At 37.7% G+C, this 14454-nt stretch overlaps 1 protein-coding gene across 1 annotated transcript in view; it reads left to right on the top strand.

The window, feature by feature from the left end:
* The first annotated feature begins 647 nt into the window (after nucleotides 1-647).
* gsg1l2b (gsg1-like 2b) overlaps nucleotides 648-14454 on the top strand; it is a 30895-nt gene continuing 17088 nt past the window's right edge. The window contains exons 1-3 of the mRNA XM_056771427.1: nucleotides 648-1036; nucleotides 1696-1743; nucleotides 12391-12543. Coding sequence (XP_056627405.1) covers nucleotides 736-1036; nucleotides 1696-1743; nucleotides 12391-12543 — 502 coding nt within the window. The 5' untranslated portion in view covers nucleotides 648-735. The remainder of the gene's footprint in view (nucleotides 1037-1695; nucleotides 1744-12390; nucleotides 12544-14454) is intronic.

Raw genomic sequence — 14454 nt, 5'->3', positions numbered from 1 at the left:
CTAAAGATATTTGAAAAGGATTGTTAGGAGAACAAAACACAACAAAATGCTCTTATTTCAATGTAGTCGATTTGAACAACACGTAGCCTAACCCATTTAGCCAGGTGTTTTGAAAAAAAAGTTAATTTTATTATAGTGCCCCAACAGCCAGAATTTTACAGTTTTTACAGTTTTAAATCCTACATTCCTGTACTATAAAAAAATGTCTGTTCAATGGTTTAATAGATACAATTTGAGTTACAACTTTATTTCCAACACATAAAGAGAGTTAATTGTAGATACTGTGAACAACACTTAAAAACTAAATATATTTGGTTATGATGAATTCCTGCAGTACTGAAATAAAATCAATTAATTAAAAACAATTACAAAATACAACATTTTACAAAATTGTTCCAATAGAATAGAAAAAAAGAAAGCTATTTTAAAATACTTTCAAATCATCCAAATCACCAACATGACATTTTGACAGCCCACATGCTATGTCACAAATAGGTCCCCTTTTTATTTCCACATTTGACTGAATATATTTGACTGACCACAGTGACCTCATCACATTCGTTCTGTGTGACATGACATGAAAATGTGACTGTGAATCATTAAGGTGAGCGAAGAGGGAGGCTGATACAGCTCGGGATTGCGAAGAACTCAGTCAACGCACAAACCTGCAGGGTCTTTACATGACAAGCACGATTTTCGGATTCACCAGTATATCTTTTCAGTCTACTCGCTACAATGTGGATGGATCGGAGGCGGAGAGCATCCCTGGCGCTCACCTTGAACTTCGTCGCGCTGATACTCGCCATTTTTGCACTGACTACCAGCTACTGGTGTGACGGCAACCGGAAAGTAGTCAAACCATTCTGCACCGGGCCGGTGACAGGGAAACAAACACACTGCATTAGGTACAATAGCTCGAACATCAATGACAGCAGGCTGGTACAGTATATATGGGAGACCGGTGAGGATAAATTTGTTCTGAGGAAGTTCCACACCGGCATTTGGTTTTCCTGTGAGCAGAATGTGGACCGTATTGGTAAGAATATGACTTTAAGCCTACTTTCTTACACCAAAACAATAAATGTATATTTTTAAAAACGGTAATCACGCGTACGTAATGCGTAATTCTTCTTTTTATAAGCGTGCAAAACTCGTTGATTTGCCCTTCACCAAATAAATTCTAGGTGACGACTGTATCTGACAAGTCTCCTTTCTTATCTTTTTTTATTGTTTAACTTAATAGTCACTGGACATAATCTGAACTCTGGCTGTTTTTTGGATAGGTTTTGTTGGAAAGCCATCAACATTTTGACAGTTCACTTACATAGTATAATATTCTTCCCCCGAACTGGACATTCTAAACCTACTGACCCAATTTCTATCCACTTTATTCAGAAAAGTTGTTGAATTCAATTGGTATGCTTCAGGACTCTATTTAGTTTAAATTGGTTCTTTCCACTGAGTTTTTTTATTGACAATTGTTTGATATTTTTCTATATATGTTTAGCTTATGCAGCGCTTAATGGTTTGATGCAGTAAAAAAACATTCAGAAGCATAATAGTGTATAATATTAGAACAAATTGAAAGAATATGAAGGAAATGCAACCAATCCAAATAATAGGATTCGGTCTATTCTAAATGCATCTCGCACCATTTTGTAACCAGTTCCTTTTCCCATTCTATTCCTCTTGCAGGCGAGAAATGTCGAAGTTTCATAAACGTTGCCCCTCCCCATGAGAGAGGTAAGATCTGTCATTCGTAATAGAGAACTCTGGGAAATTCAGATTTTCCATCAAGTTTTAAAGAGGGTGTCACCTGAGGCTCATTGATTAATGCAATTTTCCTGGTGCTAGATTCATTACATATGCATATTGGTGCAAGCTGTCTGGAGGTCCTTTCAGTTCTAATTCAGCATGATCTTCATCTTTCCACCAGCCACGCATCTTCCTCATTCTCATTCGTGTGGGTATTTGAACATGTCAATAACATTTAATTCTCCCACAAACAATGCCAGCCTCTTCAATTGCTTCAAATGATAATTGATGGATGAGTGATGTCAGATAACATTTTCATCATTTGTTGTAATAATCATGACAATAAAACACATGTGCCTGGTTTCAAAGACAAGGCTTAGTACTAGTCCCAGACTAAAATGAATGTTTGACCTGTCTTAACTGAAAATAAATTGTCCTGACATAGTTTAAAATATGTCTGTGGCATTGTTTCGTCTCAAGGTGCAAACCAGTAATGTTATTTTCTAAGGCATTTCTATAAAAGTGCCTTAAAAATTCTAATTTAACTATGGTCTATCCTGGTTTAAGATAAACCTTGTCTGTGAAACTGAGCCTTAAGCTGGCCATTTGCAGGGTTACTTATTACCAATCTTTAGATTTTTTAATTACATGTAAAATCATGTCTCACTATAATGTTATTCATGGATTAATTACACACTGTGCTGGTGTCAAACCTCAACTTCTGAATGATAGTCCATTGATCTTTATTTACATTTTATGTTTACCCCATAGCCTAGTTTTAATTACAGACTATGCTGACTTGCAAGGACTATGAATGTCATGAATTATCAGAGACAGAACCCAAGGGCAGACAGCAGTGAAGGGGTTATTAACAAAAATATTTATTAATTGTAAAACAAAAACCCACGATGGGGGAAACAGACACGATAAATGAAAGACTTCTCAAAAAGGTAAACAAAATTTCCCAATATGGGGCAAAACAGGGACTAAAGCAAAAACAAGGGAGTTTTTAAGTAAATGCAGTCTCCCTGTGAGCAAGCCAACACTGCCCTGCTGTGGCGAGGAACCCAAACTCCAATAATTGATTAACGGAGAAAAAAAAACGGGAGAAACCAGGCTCAGCCGGGAGGGCCAGATCCCTTCTGACGTGTCATAGCTGCACTTAGTGACCCCGACCAAAAGCCACCGAGCAAATATCCACGAGGAAGAGTGAGAGCCCACCATCCGCAACCCAGAAAGACCCACTCGCCGAAAACCGTGCAGGTTCAACCCCACCAATCCCACTCCACGATCGACACCAGAAAACAGAGGAACAACCAGGGAAAATAGAATTAGCATGTTTTAATTTTATTCCTCTGTTGTCCGACATCGACCACAAAACAACGCCAATAATCTGGCGGAATTTTTTCCCTGAGGAGGAGGCAAAAAGAGAATAATTAGCATAGCTGCTGTTCAATAACTATGCATTAAGTGAAAGCTTGGCTGAAAAGATGTGTCTTTAATCTAGATTTATATTGGGAGAGTGTGTCTGACCCTCGAATAGTATCAGGAAGGTTATTCCAGAGTTTAGGTGCTACGAATGAGAAAGCTTGACCCCTTTGGTGGATTTAGTTATTCTAGGTGTTATCAAAAGTTTTGAGTTCGTGGAGAGTGTGATGGGTTGTAATGTGATAAAAGCTCAGCTAAGTAAGTAGGGGCGAAACCGTTTAAAGATTTGTAAGTAATTAAAATAATTTTTAAATCAAACCGATACTTAATGGGTAGCCAGTGAAGCGATTATAAAGCTGGTGTTATGTGATCGTATTTTCTTGACCTGGCAAGAACTCTGGCAGCTGCTTTCTGAATTTACTGTAGCTTGTTTATTGATGATACAGGACAACCACCAAGTAGAGCATTACAATAGTCAAGGCTTGAGGTCACAAATGCATGAATAAGCTTTTCTGCGTCAGCAACACATAAAATATTTTGTAATTTGGCAACATTTCTAAGGTGGAAGAAGGCTGTTTTTGTGATATTTGAGATGTGATTTTTAAATGACAGGTTGCCATCTAATATAACGCCTAGGTCTTTAACTGTATTTTTTGGAGTAACAGTGCAGCCTTCAATTTGCAGGTTGTAATCTGAGATATTCTGTTTACGTGTTTTTGGTGCTGTAAGTAATATTTCTGTTTTGCTAGAGTTTAAAAGAAGGAAATTACTAGTCATACAATGTTTTATGTCTTCGATGCACTCTGCCAGTTTGGATAGTTTGAAGGAATCATCTGGTCTTGATCAGATATATAGCTGAGTATCATCTGCATAACAGTGGAAGGTAATTCCATGTTTTCTAATAATGTTGCCACGGGGCATCATGTATATGGAGAAAAGCAAGGGTCCTAAATCTGATCCCTGATGTAATCCATAATTTACTTGCGTGAGATTTGACGATTTCCCATTTAAATTGACATTTTGATATCTGTCTGTTAAGTAAGATCTGAACCATTGTGGTGCCTGTCCCTGAATTCCAGTATAATTGTGTAAACGATCTAATAGTATTTTATCGTCTACAGTATCGAAAGCAGCACTAAGGTCAAGCAGGAATAAGAGTGAGATGTTTACTTTATCTGATGCAATAAGAGGGTCATTTGTTATTCTAACGAGCACAGTTTCAGTGCTATGATGCGGTCTAAAGCCAGACTGAAACTTTTCGTGTATGTCATTATTTTGTAGGAAAGTACACAACTGAGTGGACACAACTTTTTCTAGTATTTTAGACAAGTACGGGAGATTTGAAATCGGTCTATAGCTTCCAAGTTCGTTGGGGTCTAAAATTTTTTTTGTTGATAAAATGCTTACTTACAGCCAGATTAGAGGGTCCTGGGACATGTCCTAGATTAATGACGAGTTAATAATGTTATAAATGGACTCAATTGCAACAGTTAGTAGTCGGGATGGGGTCTAATAAGCATGTTGTCGGTATGGATGTTGCAATAAGTTTAATTAAATCTTCCTGATTTATAGTAGAAATACACTGTAGCTTTACTTTTTGGGTGATGGTCGATATTTTTTTTAAATTTTCTCAGTAAAAAATTTCATGACTCATTGCTACCAAGGTGCGGCGGAATAGCCAGGTCAGGTGAAGTCTGTTTGTTTGTTAATTTAGCAATTGCACTAAATAAAAATCTTGGATTGTTTTTGTTATTTTCTATGAGGTTACGGAGGTGCTCGGCTTTTGCTGCTTTTAGTGCCTTTTTGTAACAGTTTGCACTCTCTTTCCATGCAATTTTAAAGACCACTGTTTCCATTTGCACTCCAGTTTACGTGTTTCTCTTTTAGAGCGCGAGTGGTGCTATTGTACCATGGTGCTATGATCTTTTCATTAATCTTTTTTGACTTCATAGGTGCGACCGCTTCTAATGTATTAATGAAAATAGTGCCCATGTTGCTGGTCATGTCGTCGAGCGATTCTATATTTGTTGGCAAGGTTATTAAAGGAGTCAGATCTGGCAGGTTCTTTATGAAACTATCTTTAGTATTTGAGGTGATTGTTCTACCCTGTCGATAACGAGATATACAAGTGATTTCTGCAGTGCACAGTGTACATGTTATAAGATGGTGATCAGAAACATTGTCGCATTGAGGTATAATATCAAAATTGGTTAGAACGGCTCCGTGAGATATAATCAAGTCTAGTGTTTGATTAAGTCGTATTGATTAAATGTATTGTGTTACACAGAAAAGAATGTAGTAGCTCTTTAAACGCCACAGCTAATGGATCGTTAGCACTATCTACGTGGATATTAAAATCTCCGACAATCAGTTCTTTATCGACGTTAACCAATAGGTCCGATAAGAAGTCTGCGAACTCTATCAGAAAATTAGTGTGAGATTCAGGGGTCTATACACAGTAGCCAATGTATGAGTGTTTTTACTTTTGTTTGGAACAAATATGTTCAACGCAAGCACTTCAAATTATTTAAATGTACGCTTTGTTCTCTGAGTTACGGTGAGAAAGTCTCTAAATATTGTTGCGACACCACCACCTCGACCAACCGAACGTGGCTCATGCATATAACCGTAGCTTGGTGGAGTAGACTCATTTATACCGAAATAATAATTTGGCTTAAGCCAGATTTCAGTAAGGCATAGTATATCAAACTGTTGTCTGTGATCATTTCTCAACTCAACTCAACTTTTTTTATATAGCGCTTTTTACAATTTTCATTGTTACAAAGCAGCTGTACATGAGACACATTGAATACAAGTATGAATTCTAAAGCAGCCTCCCCGGCCAGGCAGACAATATGCAAACGGTGGTGAGGAACCCAAAACTCCCATCGAGAAAAAAAACCTCAGGGGAACCCAGGCTTCTGCACAAGCTCAACAGTGCTTGCACAACAAGGCTTTTGACAATAACATTAACAATAACTCAACTCAACTTTATTTATAAAGCGCTTTTTACAATTTTCATTGTTACTAAGCAGCTGTACATGAGACACATTGAATAGAAAAAAAAAAAAAACTAAAGGCATGTACCTGTAAAAACAAGAAAAAGGTGAAAACAACAAAAGACAGACATACAAATGCTCCACACACAAAATATGCATACATACTTACACACATTGACATAGACGCACACACGCAAACACACTCGCACACACGCACAGTGAAAGCACACATTTGAGATAAAGGAGAGAGAACCACAGGTCAAATATTAAAGGGACTATAAATTCTTATATGCAATGTTAATTTTGTCTAACTTCTAAATTCTAAATTCTAAAGCAGCAACCCCGGCCAGGCAAATAGTGCAAAACAAAAATACAAATGGTGGCGAGGAACCCAAAACTCCAATAGAGAAAAAACACCTCAGGAGAACCCAGGCCCAACCAGGGGATTCCAGTTCCCCTCTGGCAAAAGCTGCTGCCTCTGCACAAGCTCAACAGTGCTTGCACAACAAGGCTAAATAAAAAATAATAAACTTACTATTAAGGTAAATTATAAATTTAAGATTATCATTAACAATCTAATAGCATTTGAAGTGTTGTAGAAAAATCGTGTGAAGTTGCCGCGTCCTTTATCCAGCTCTATCATCTCAGCTCTTGTCAGGTCACAGCTTCCCATTCTCAGTTCTGCCATCAGGTCTGGGCATGAACTGCTTCCTGCGGTAACCTTGGAACAAGGAGACAAGACTGGCTGAGAGTAGAGTACTGTTCTGCACTCTTTGATTCAACAAGTACATCATTTGTTGTTGGATGTGTTCCTGGTTCTGGTTGATCTAAATAATGCAGCCTAGATCCTCTGAGGATTAATATTATGGAAGTGTAGTGTATGCAAGATTGAAAAGATGCGTGTTTAGTCTAGATTTAAACTGACAGAGTGTGTCTGCCTCCCGGACAGTGCAGGGAAGAATATTCCAAAGTTTAGGTGCTAGATAAGAAAAGGACTACCTCCTGCACTTGATTTTGATATTCCAGGTATTACCAACTGACAGGACGCCTGAGAGCGTAATGCACGTGGAGGATTGTAATACAATAGAAGTTCTTTAAAATACTGCGGCGCTAGACCATGTAGGGATTTATAGGTAATAAGCAAGATCTTAAAGTTAATGCTTATAGGTAACCAGTGCAAGGTTGACAGAACCGGGGTTATATGCTCATACCTTTTTGTACATGTAAGAACTCGAGATGCCGCGTTTTGAACCAGTTGCAGTTTTTGTAATAGGCCTGTAGGGCAACCACCTAAAAGTGCATTACAGTAATCTACTCATGATGTCATGAATGTATGAATTAATTTCTCTGCATCTGACAGTGACAGCATATGACATAGTTTAGATATATTCTTAAAATGGAAAAATGCAATTTTACAGGTGTTGGCGACATGGCTCTCAAATGACAGATTACTATCGAATACAATGCCAAGATTCTTAGCTGACGACGAGGATTTTATGGAGCATCCGTCAATAGTTAAGTAGTATTCTTGGTTGTTACGTATGGCGGTTTTCGGTCCAGAAAGTAACACTTCTGTTTTGTCCGAGTTCAGTAGAAAAAATTGTTACTCATCCAATTTTTTAAATCAACTATGTGTTACAGGTACCGGCTGGCACCACTTATACAGCTTATATGCTCTCTCTGGAAACAGGAGAAAGAAGTGAGACAAGGCAAACTATGCGTCCGTTTTTCATCTCGCTCAGCAGAAAGAGCAGAGAAGAGGATTTATTAAGAGATTCACAATTTCAATCCTCCTCTGTTACAAACATGCACTGTTCTCTATGAAATAAACACACCCTCAAAATAAAATACAATCTGTCTTTTTTTCAATCTTTCAGCAAATACGGAATTACAAATTTTGTGTGATTAATTTAATCAAAATGACAGTAACCACTGTTACCCTGCAAGTTGTCTCTTTTCAACTTAAAATAAAACATAGCTGATGTCACCACTTACATATAAAAAATTGCTTATGTTACCACTTCTAAATGGCTCCCAAATTCACTTTCCATTTCCAACTTAAAGAATTTTTACTCTTCCCAAAATGCATGAGCTGACAGATTTGTAACTTGTTTTTAACCACTTTTACAATATACAAAATTTGTTCTCAACATTAGCTTTTACCTATTACATAAACTCCGTTTTTTAACTTTTCACATTTTACACAATATCATACATTTCAAAACGATCAAGACTTTACTAGAAATGTACAAGGAGCTAAAAATAAAACTCTGACTGATGTGACTTTGATAGCAATAGGCAGGTGATAGCTAATGCTATATGTTCACATCTTCACCAAACAGCATTATTAGTAGACATTAAACATTCAGTGACATATCAACATATTACACTTCAGGTACTAAGCTCTATTTACTATTTCACCAACCTGGAAACAGGAGAAAGAAGTGAGACAAGGCAAACTATGCGTCCGTTTTTCATCTCGCTCAGCAGAAAGAGGAAAACCGCAAGGCAGACCAAACTGACGTAAAGCCGTAACGGAACACAATTATCGCCACACTGCCCCCTGCTGGCGACACCAATATTACTCCTGACATTTATATAAAATATTTGAGTGCAAGGATGGAGGAAACTGGTTGATTACCCTGGATTAAACATTCAAACACTAATTATAAAAATTACAAAACCTACCACTAATGTGATAACACTTTAGTGGGCATCACATATGCATTCCTTTATTTGATGGAACTGCTGAGTTTCATGAGGCTTCGAGGAAATATAAAGTTGAGTAACATCAGTATAACAGTGAAAGCTAATTCTGTGTCGCTTTATTATATCTCCTAAAGGTATCTGGACAGATTGAATAACAATCTTACTGAATTTACGATTAGCCTTAGACAGCACATTTAAATTTGACTTGATGTCAGGTGCTCTGGCTCCCGGTAAACATTTGACTATGGTGGCTGGTGCTCGCAGATGTGTTTGCCTCTCGAGTAGATCGTGGATCTGCTTCTCCTATGCTTCCAGTTCTGACTCAAGTGCAAAGAAAGATTCATCATCTGCACTCAGAGGTAACTTTTAACACATATCTGAATCATTAGCCATTAGTGGTGTGCTAATGAGAACAGTGAGTTAAGCAGTAAGGGCAATATTCAGAAACTAAAGGCTGGGAATGCTAACAGCCTGTTGGCTAATAGCAAATGATCGTATAAAACAAATTTATCTGTGCGTTATATGACGATTTTGGTAACATTACATTACATTACATTTAGGCATTCGGCAGACGCTTTTATCCAAAGCGACTTACAGTGCACTTATTACAGGGACAATCCTCCTGAAGCAACGTGGAGTGAAGTGTCTTGCTCAAGGACACACTGGTGGTGGCTGCTGGGATCGAACCAGCAACCATTTGATTTACCAGTTCAGTAGTTTAACCCACTAGACCACCACCTCCAGTGGGTAAGTTTTACCCACTGTGAATTATCATCTTAGAACATAAATCTTAAAGCGTACGTAACGTGACATCATGAAAATGACGTTTCATGCAGCCTGTTATGTTGCCGTGTTTGAAAGTAAGCTGTCTGCCAAGTTGTGAGTCCGAAGGTGAATAAATAACGAAGTTATTTGCTTGTAAAAATGGAAGTCGACTCTGAATCACACAAACGAGTCGTGGATGCATATCTACGTCACTATACATAAACGTGTTGCTGAGGAAAACTTATGTCTCCTACCACAAACACTGTCGCACGTTCGTGATGCATGTGTATCATGTCTAGAGTCTGTGTTCTACGGCGTGAAACTAAGTCTGTCTTATTTCAGCTACCTAAGCAAGAACGTGTGAGGGAAAAATAGTTACAATTCAAAATGGTTACAACCCCCAGGGTTGTACTGTGTGCGCGTCATTTCACCGATGATTGCTTTGATAATCTTGGCGCGTTCAGTGCAGGATATGTGAAACGACTATCCTTGAGAGAGGGGGCAATACCAACTCTATTTGGACCTTTTAGCCCAACCGAGTCCCAAGCTGTAAGTGTGACTTTTGATATTTGTCTGAACTTCAATAAATATTTTCGTACCTTATGTGTGTGTTTAGCTAATGCATATAACGCTAACATTAGCATGTAGCGTAATTTCTGGTGTGCTACAGTTTGTTTATCTTGCTATTTACTCGGCTGATTTAATGGTTCAATCCATGAATTCGAGTACTATCTGATAACTAATCAGATCACTATCTAATAACATACGAAGATACGAACACTGTACACTGTAATACTGTTACAAGAGAATTGTAAATGTCCTTTTTCTTATTGGGAATTGCAGAAGGATGAATTAATTCTCAAAATACTTTAAACGTTTATGAACTTAATAGAATGTTTTATGAAATAATTTTGGATTGAAATTAAATTATTTATATAATTCTTCTTTCAGAGTACATCTCAGCAGACCATTGGGTGACAATAAATTTCAAGTCTAGGCTAACGTATTTTAAGAAAAACAATAATTTACTTCATTGATAAGCAAAACACAACATGCATGTTGTCACACTGAGAGTCTTTATGACAAGAGTTGTCACTTGCCACTGACTAACATCCTGCTCCAGTCGTGGTGGAGTTTGTGGAGGATTAGCGTCTTCTTCATCGTCAGACTCGGGCTCAAACTGGTACGGTAAAATCGCCGCCATCTCTATCTACACATATATATATATAAAGACATCCAACCACATGTAAACCGTAATCCTGTAATGATGGTAGGCGTTCCATTTGCGACAAATGATGAACGCGTTTGACCAATCACAACAGACTACACCATCTGACCAATCACATGACACGAGGTTACCGGGTAGGAGGGGCCTAGACGGGTGAATCGCTGAACGAATCATTTGAGAGTCAGTCAAGAAGTAGGGTACGAATAACAGCATATAATTACGAGATTAAAGTGTTTTTACACATTGTATGTAGATAAACTTGTTGTTGGACACTCCATTACCCAAAGTAGGGCCTAAAAACATATGTTACCTACTCTTTAAGATATAACAGGAATAAACGATATATTAAGAGAAGTTTGACGGAGCTCTGTCTCAAACCACACGCTCTCAGCAAACAGGAAGTGATGTCAAGAAAATCATTATTTCATTGTGTAAACACACTCTCAGTGTCTCTAGTTGCCTTTTTTATGTCTGTCGGTATCGTCACGACCCTGTCCACAAGGCTCAAAAGCTCAGGACAGAAAGGACAGGATCCTGACAATGATGGCATCGCAACATGTCCAAGTCTTACTAAATTGCCTTTGAAGTATTTTCATAAAGCAGCATAGATGTATCCTTTTGTGACTATAATTACCCAAAATCCTGAGTAAAAATGGCAGGATAAAACAAGTTGAGTAAATTACCTCAAAAAATGCAAAATGCAGCAAGGCAACTGCATTAAATTAGTCACAAAGTCAACATATTCCATATTTACTTCTTTCACCGCCAGCATTTTTATCATTGATCATTTTGAACATTTTTACATAACTTTCATGGCCCCTAGAACATTTTTTTCTGTGAATGCATGAAAATACAGCAAATGAAATGAGAGAAAAGAGACTCTGCTTTGAAACAAACACACAAAAAACATTCTATCTTCAGTTGTTCTTTGTTATTGCTTCCCGAATTAGTGAAGTTTTCTTTAAAAATACATTCTGAAAAAAAAAGAAGAAAATTGTGTTTTTGTCTAAGACGTCATGATCAAAATATAAAGCATTTGATTGTTTTTGGATCTGTAAATACTGTACTCTTTCAGATGTATAACAGCGCCCCCTACTGTATAACAATGAAAACATGGGCTGTTGGAAAGACTCATGTCATAAATGACAGAAAAACGTGGCTATTGCTTTGAACTTTCGTGTGTTAATGACCAAAAATATAATAAATGGCAGAGAAAGAGGTAAATATTGTAGATGCTATTCATTAGCAGCTTGGTCAGGGTACAAGGCCCACTTTGAATATAATCCTGAATGGATCTGTTTTGTGTCAGAGTGTCAGTCTCCATAAGCATCTGTAGCACCATGTTAGCTTTAGTAGGGGGATCCATTTGCTTCTTGTCTTTACTGTGTGCTGTTCTTTATAGATGCCGGGACAGTGGGACCTCCGTCCATAATTTCCTCAGGTGCCTGTCCTCTATACCTCTGAAACACTGTACTTTCTCTCTTTCACTTGTTCAAACACACACAGGTGTCTTATGGCTGTGTATTGTGGCTGAATGTCTCTACATCTTACTATTGGCCACTGGTGGAATTCTAATGTCCATAGAGGTCTGCCACTTTGGAAACGTCATTGATGGATTGAAACTGAATGCCTTTGCTGCGATATTCACAGTCTTGTCAGGTAACTGAGCTGATTTTTTACTAGTACTACTTTGTCAACTTGTATTGTTTGGATTTAAGTTTATTTCTATACAATCTTAAAAAGGATGTGTAAAAATATGGAACCAAATTTTGTAACAGATCCCACATTCAAGATATTTTGTGGACATTTATAGATATTTTACTCATTTAAAAATCAGAATCAGGCCAAGCAAACAACCCTCCTCTATGCTACGGTATATTGTATTGTTTGTAAAGCTATTGAAACAGATGTCCTCAAAGAGATGCATTAGTGGTAGTCAGTGTTGTGCAAGTTACTTCCAAACCGTAATGCATTACAGATTACTTGTTACTGTTATTTAAAAGTAATCCCTTAATTTACAATATTACTGTCTCAGAATTGTAATGCGTTACATGACTCCTGTATTACTTTTGAGGTAATATAACTACAGAAGTAGAACATAACATTCTAAAAAAAATTATTTGTATTTTTGTATTTTCAAAATACATTTTGCCATCAACCTCTTTATTAGACTGCTGTTTTTTTTAATTAACTAGGCTGTACAAAAAACTCCAAAAATGTGTTTTAAGTTTAAACGCATTTAAATACAAAATTCTGTTACAAATTAATAGTATTTTGCATTTCAAATGGATGAATTTGAAACATTGCAGTCCAATAAGGAGATTGATTGGCAAAAAGTATTTTAGTTTGAAAATACAAAAATAATAAGATTAAAACATTTAAAAAAGTTATTTAAATACAAAATAATCCCATCCCAGCACTGAACTAGATAATATAGAATTCTAGCTAGTCATCATGTAAACTGCTGGTCACAGGGATCTTGCGAACTAGCTTCCTGAAAGCAGCCCAATGACCCATCAAAACCAGCCCAAAGGGTATGAAAATTAGCCCAATTATTTTCTGGTGTCAAATCAAAGTTAAGAAAAGACTTTTGTATTGCTGTACTTGCTTATCTGAATGGTTTCCTAGGTATTGTATATACTTTTTGTTCGGTTGAACTCAAAAGATGTTTTGGGGGATTTAGGAAAGCAAAAACGTCTGGGTCAATTTGACTACCATTATGATCTTTTCTGCTATGGAAGTCAATTGACCAAAGAATTTTCAGTTTCTAACATTCTACCAAATATATTTGTGTTCAACCAAACAAAGACATGTATACAGGTTTGGAACAACTAGAGGGTGAGTAATCCATAACATAATTTTAATTTTTGGGTTGGGTGTCCCTTTAGAAAAGATCCCATGTGTGCTCGAGGCCACGCACGGAAATGGACGAGAAATGTGTTTTCTGTTCGTAAGAGATGCAAAAACTTGCTTAAGAAATAAGCATGGTTAAATTTATTGCAAATGTATAATGTGTACAAGCACGTCAATGTTTTAGTTGTTCTAGACTGCGTATAGCTCTGCTCAAACGTGAAATTTGCATGCCGGTCTCCGCCACCGGATGTCCGGTATAAGCGGAAGCCGGCGTGCAGCATTCATTTACCTCTTGTTCTGAAGAGCCTGAGAGCCTCTAATGACTGCAGCAGAATACGATACGTGTTTTTGGCATAAGGGACACAACGTCTCGTTCCCTCCATAAGGGAACTGAGGTTACATAAGTAACCAAGACGTTCCCTTTCTATTGGCCTCTCGACGTTGTGTCGAGAACGACAGATTGGGTTTACCTATGGAAAAAGCCACAACGCTGTATCGCTTCACAATCTCTAGCGAAGCGACCAGTGTGGTGGTCGGGGGGTTCCAGAGCTTTCTTGGAGAAAGATGGGTACAGCCCTGATGGTAACCTTTCATGGACAGAGGCCTTAGCTCTCTACTGGCGAGAGGCCGTCCGGCTCGGGTTTACACAGGGTAAGTGCAACTTCCTTAATTAGGGATGCGCTGCAGAGGCTACCTCCTACCCGTTGGTAGGAATAT

Source organism: Triplophysa dalaica, chromosome 17 (genome assembly GCF_015846415.1).
Source record: "Triplophysa dalaica isolate WHDGS20190420 chromosome 17, ASM1584641v1, whole genome shotgun sequence".
Classification (NCBI taxonomy): domain Eukaryota; kingdom Metazoa; phylum Chordata; class Actinopteri; order Cypriniformes; family Nemacheilidae; genus Triplophysa; species Triplophysa dalaica.
This window is presented reverse-complemented; position numbering and strand designations above follow the sequence as displayed.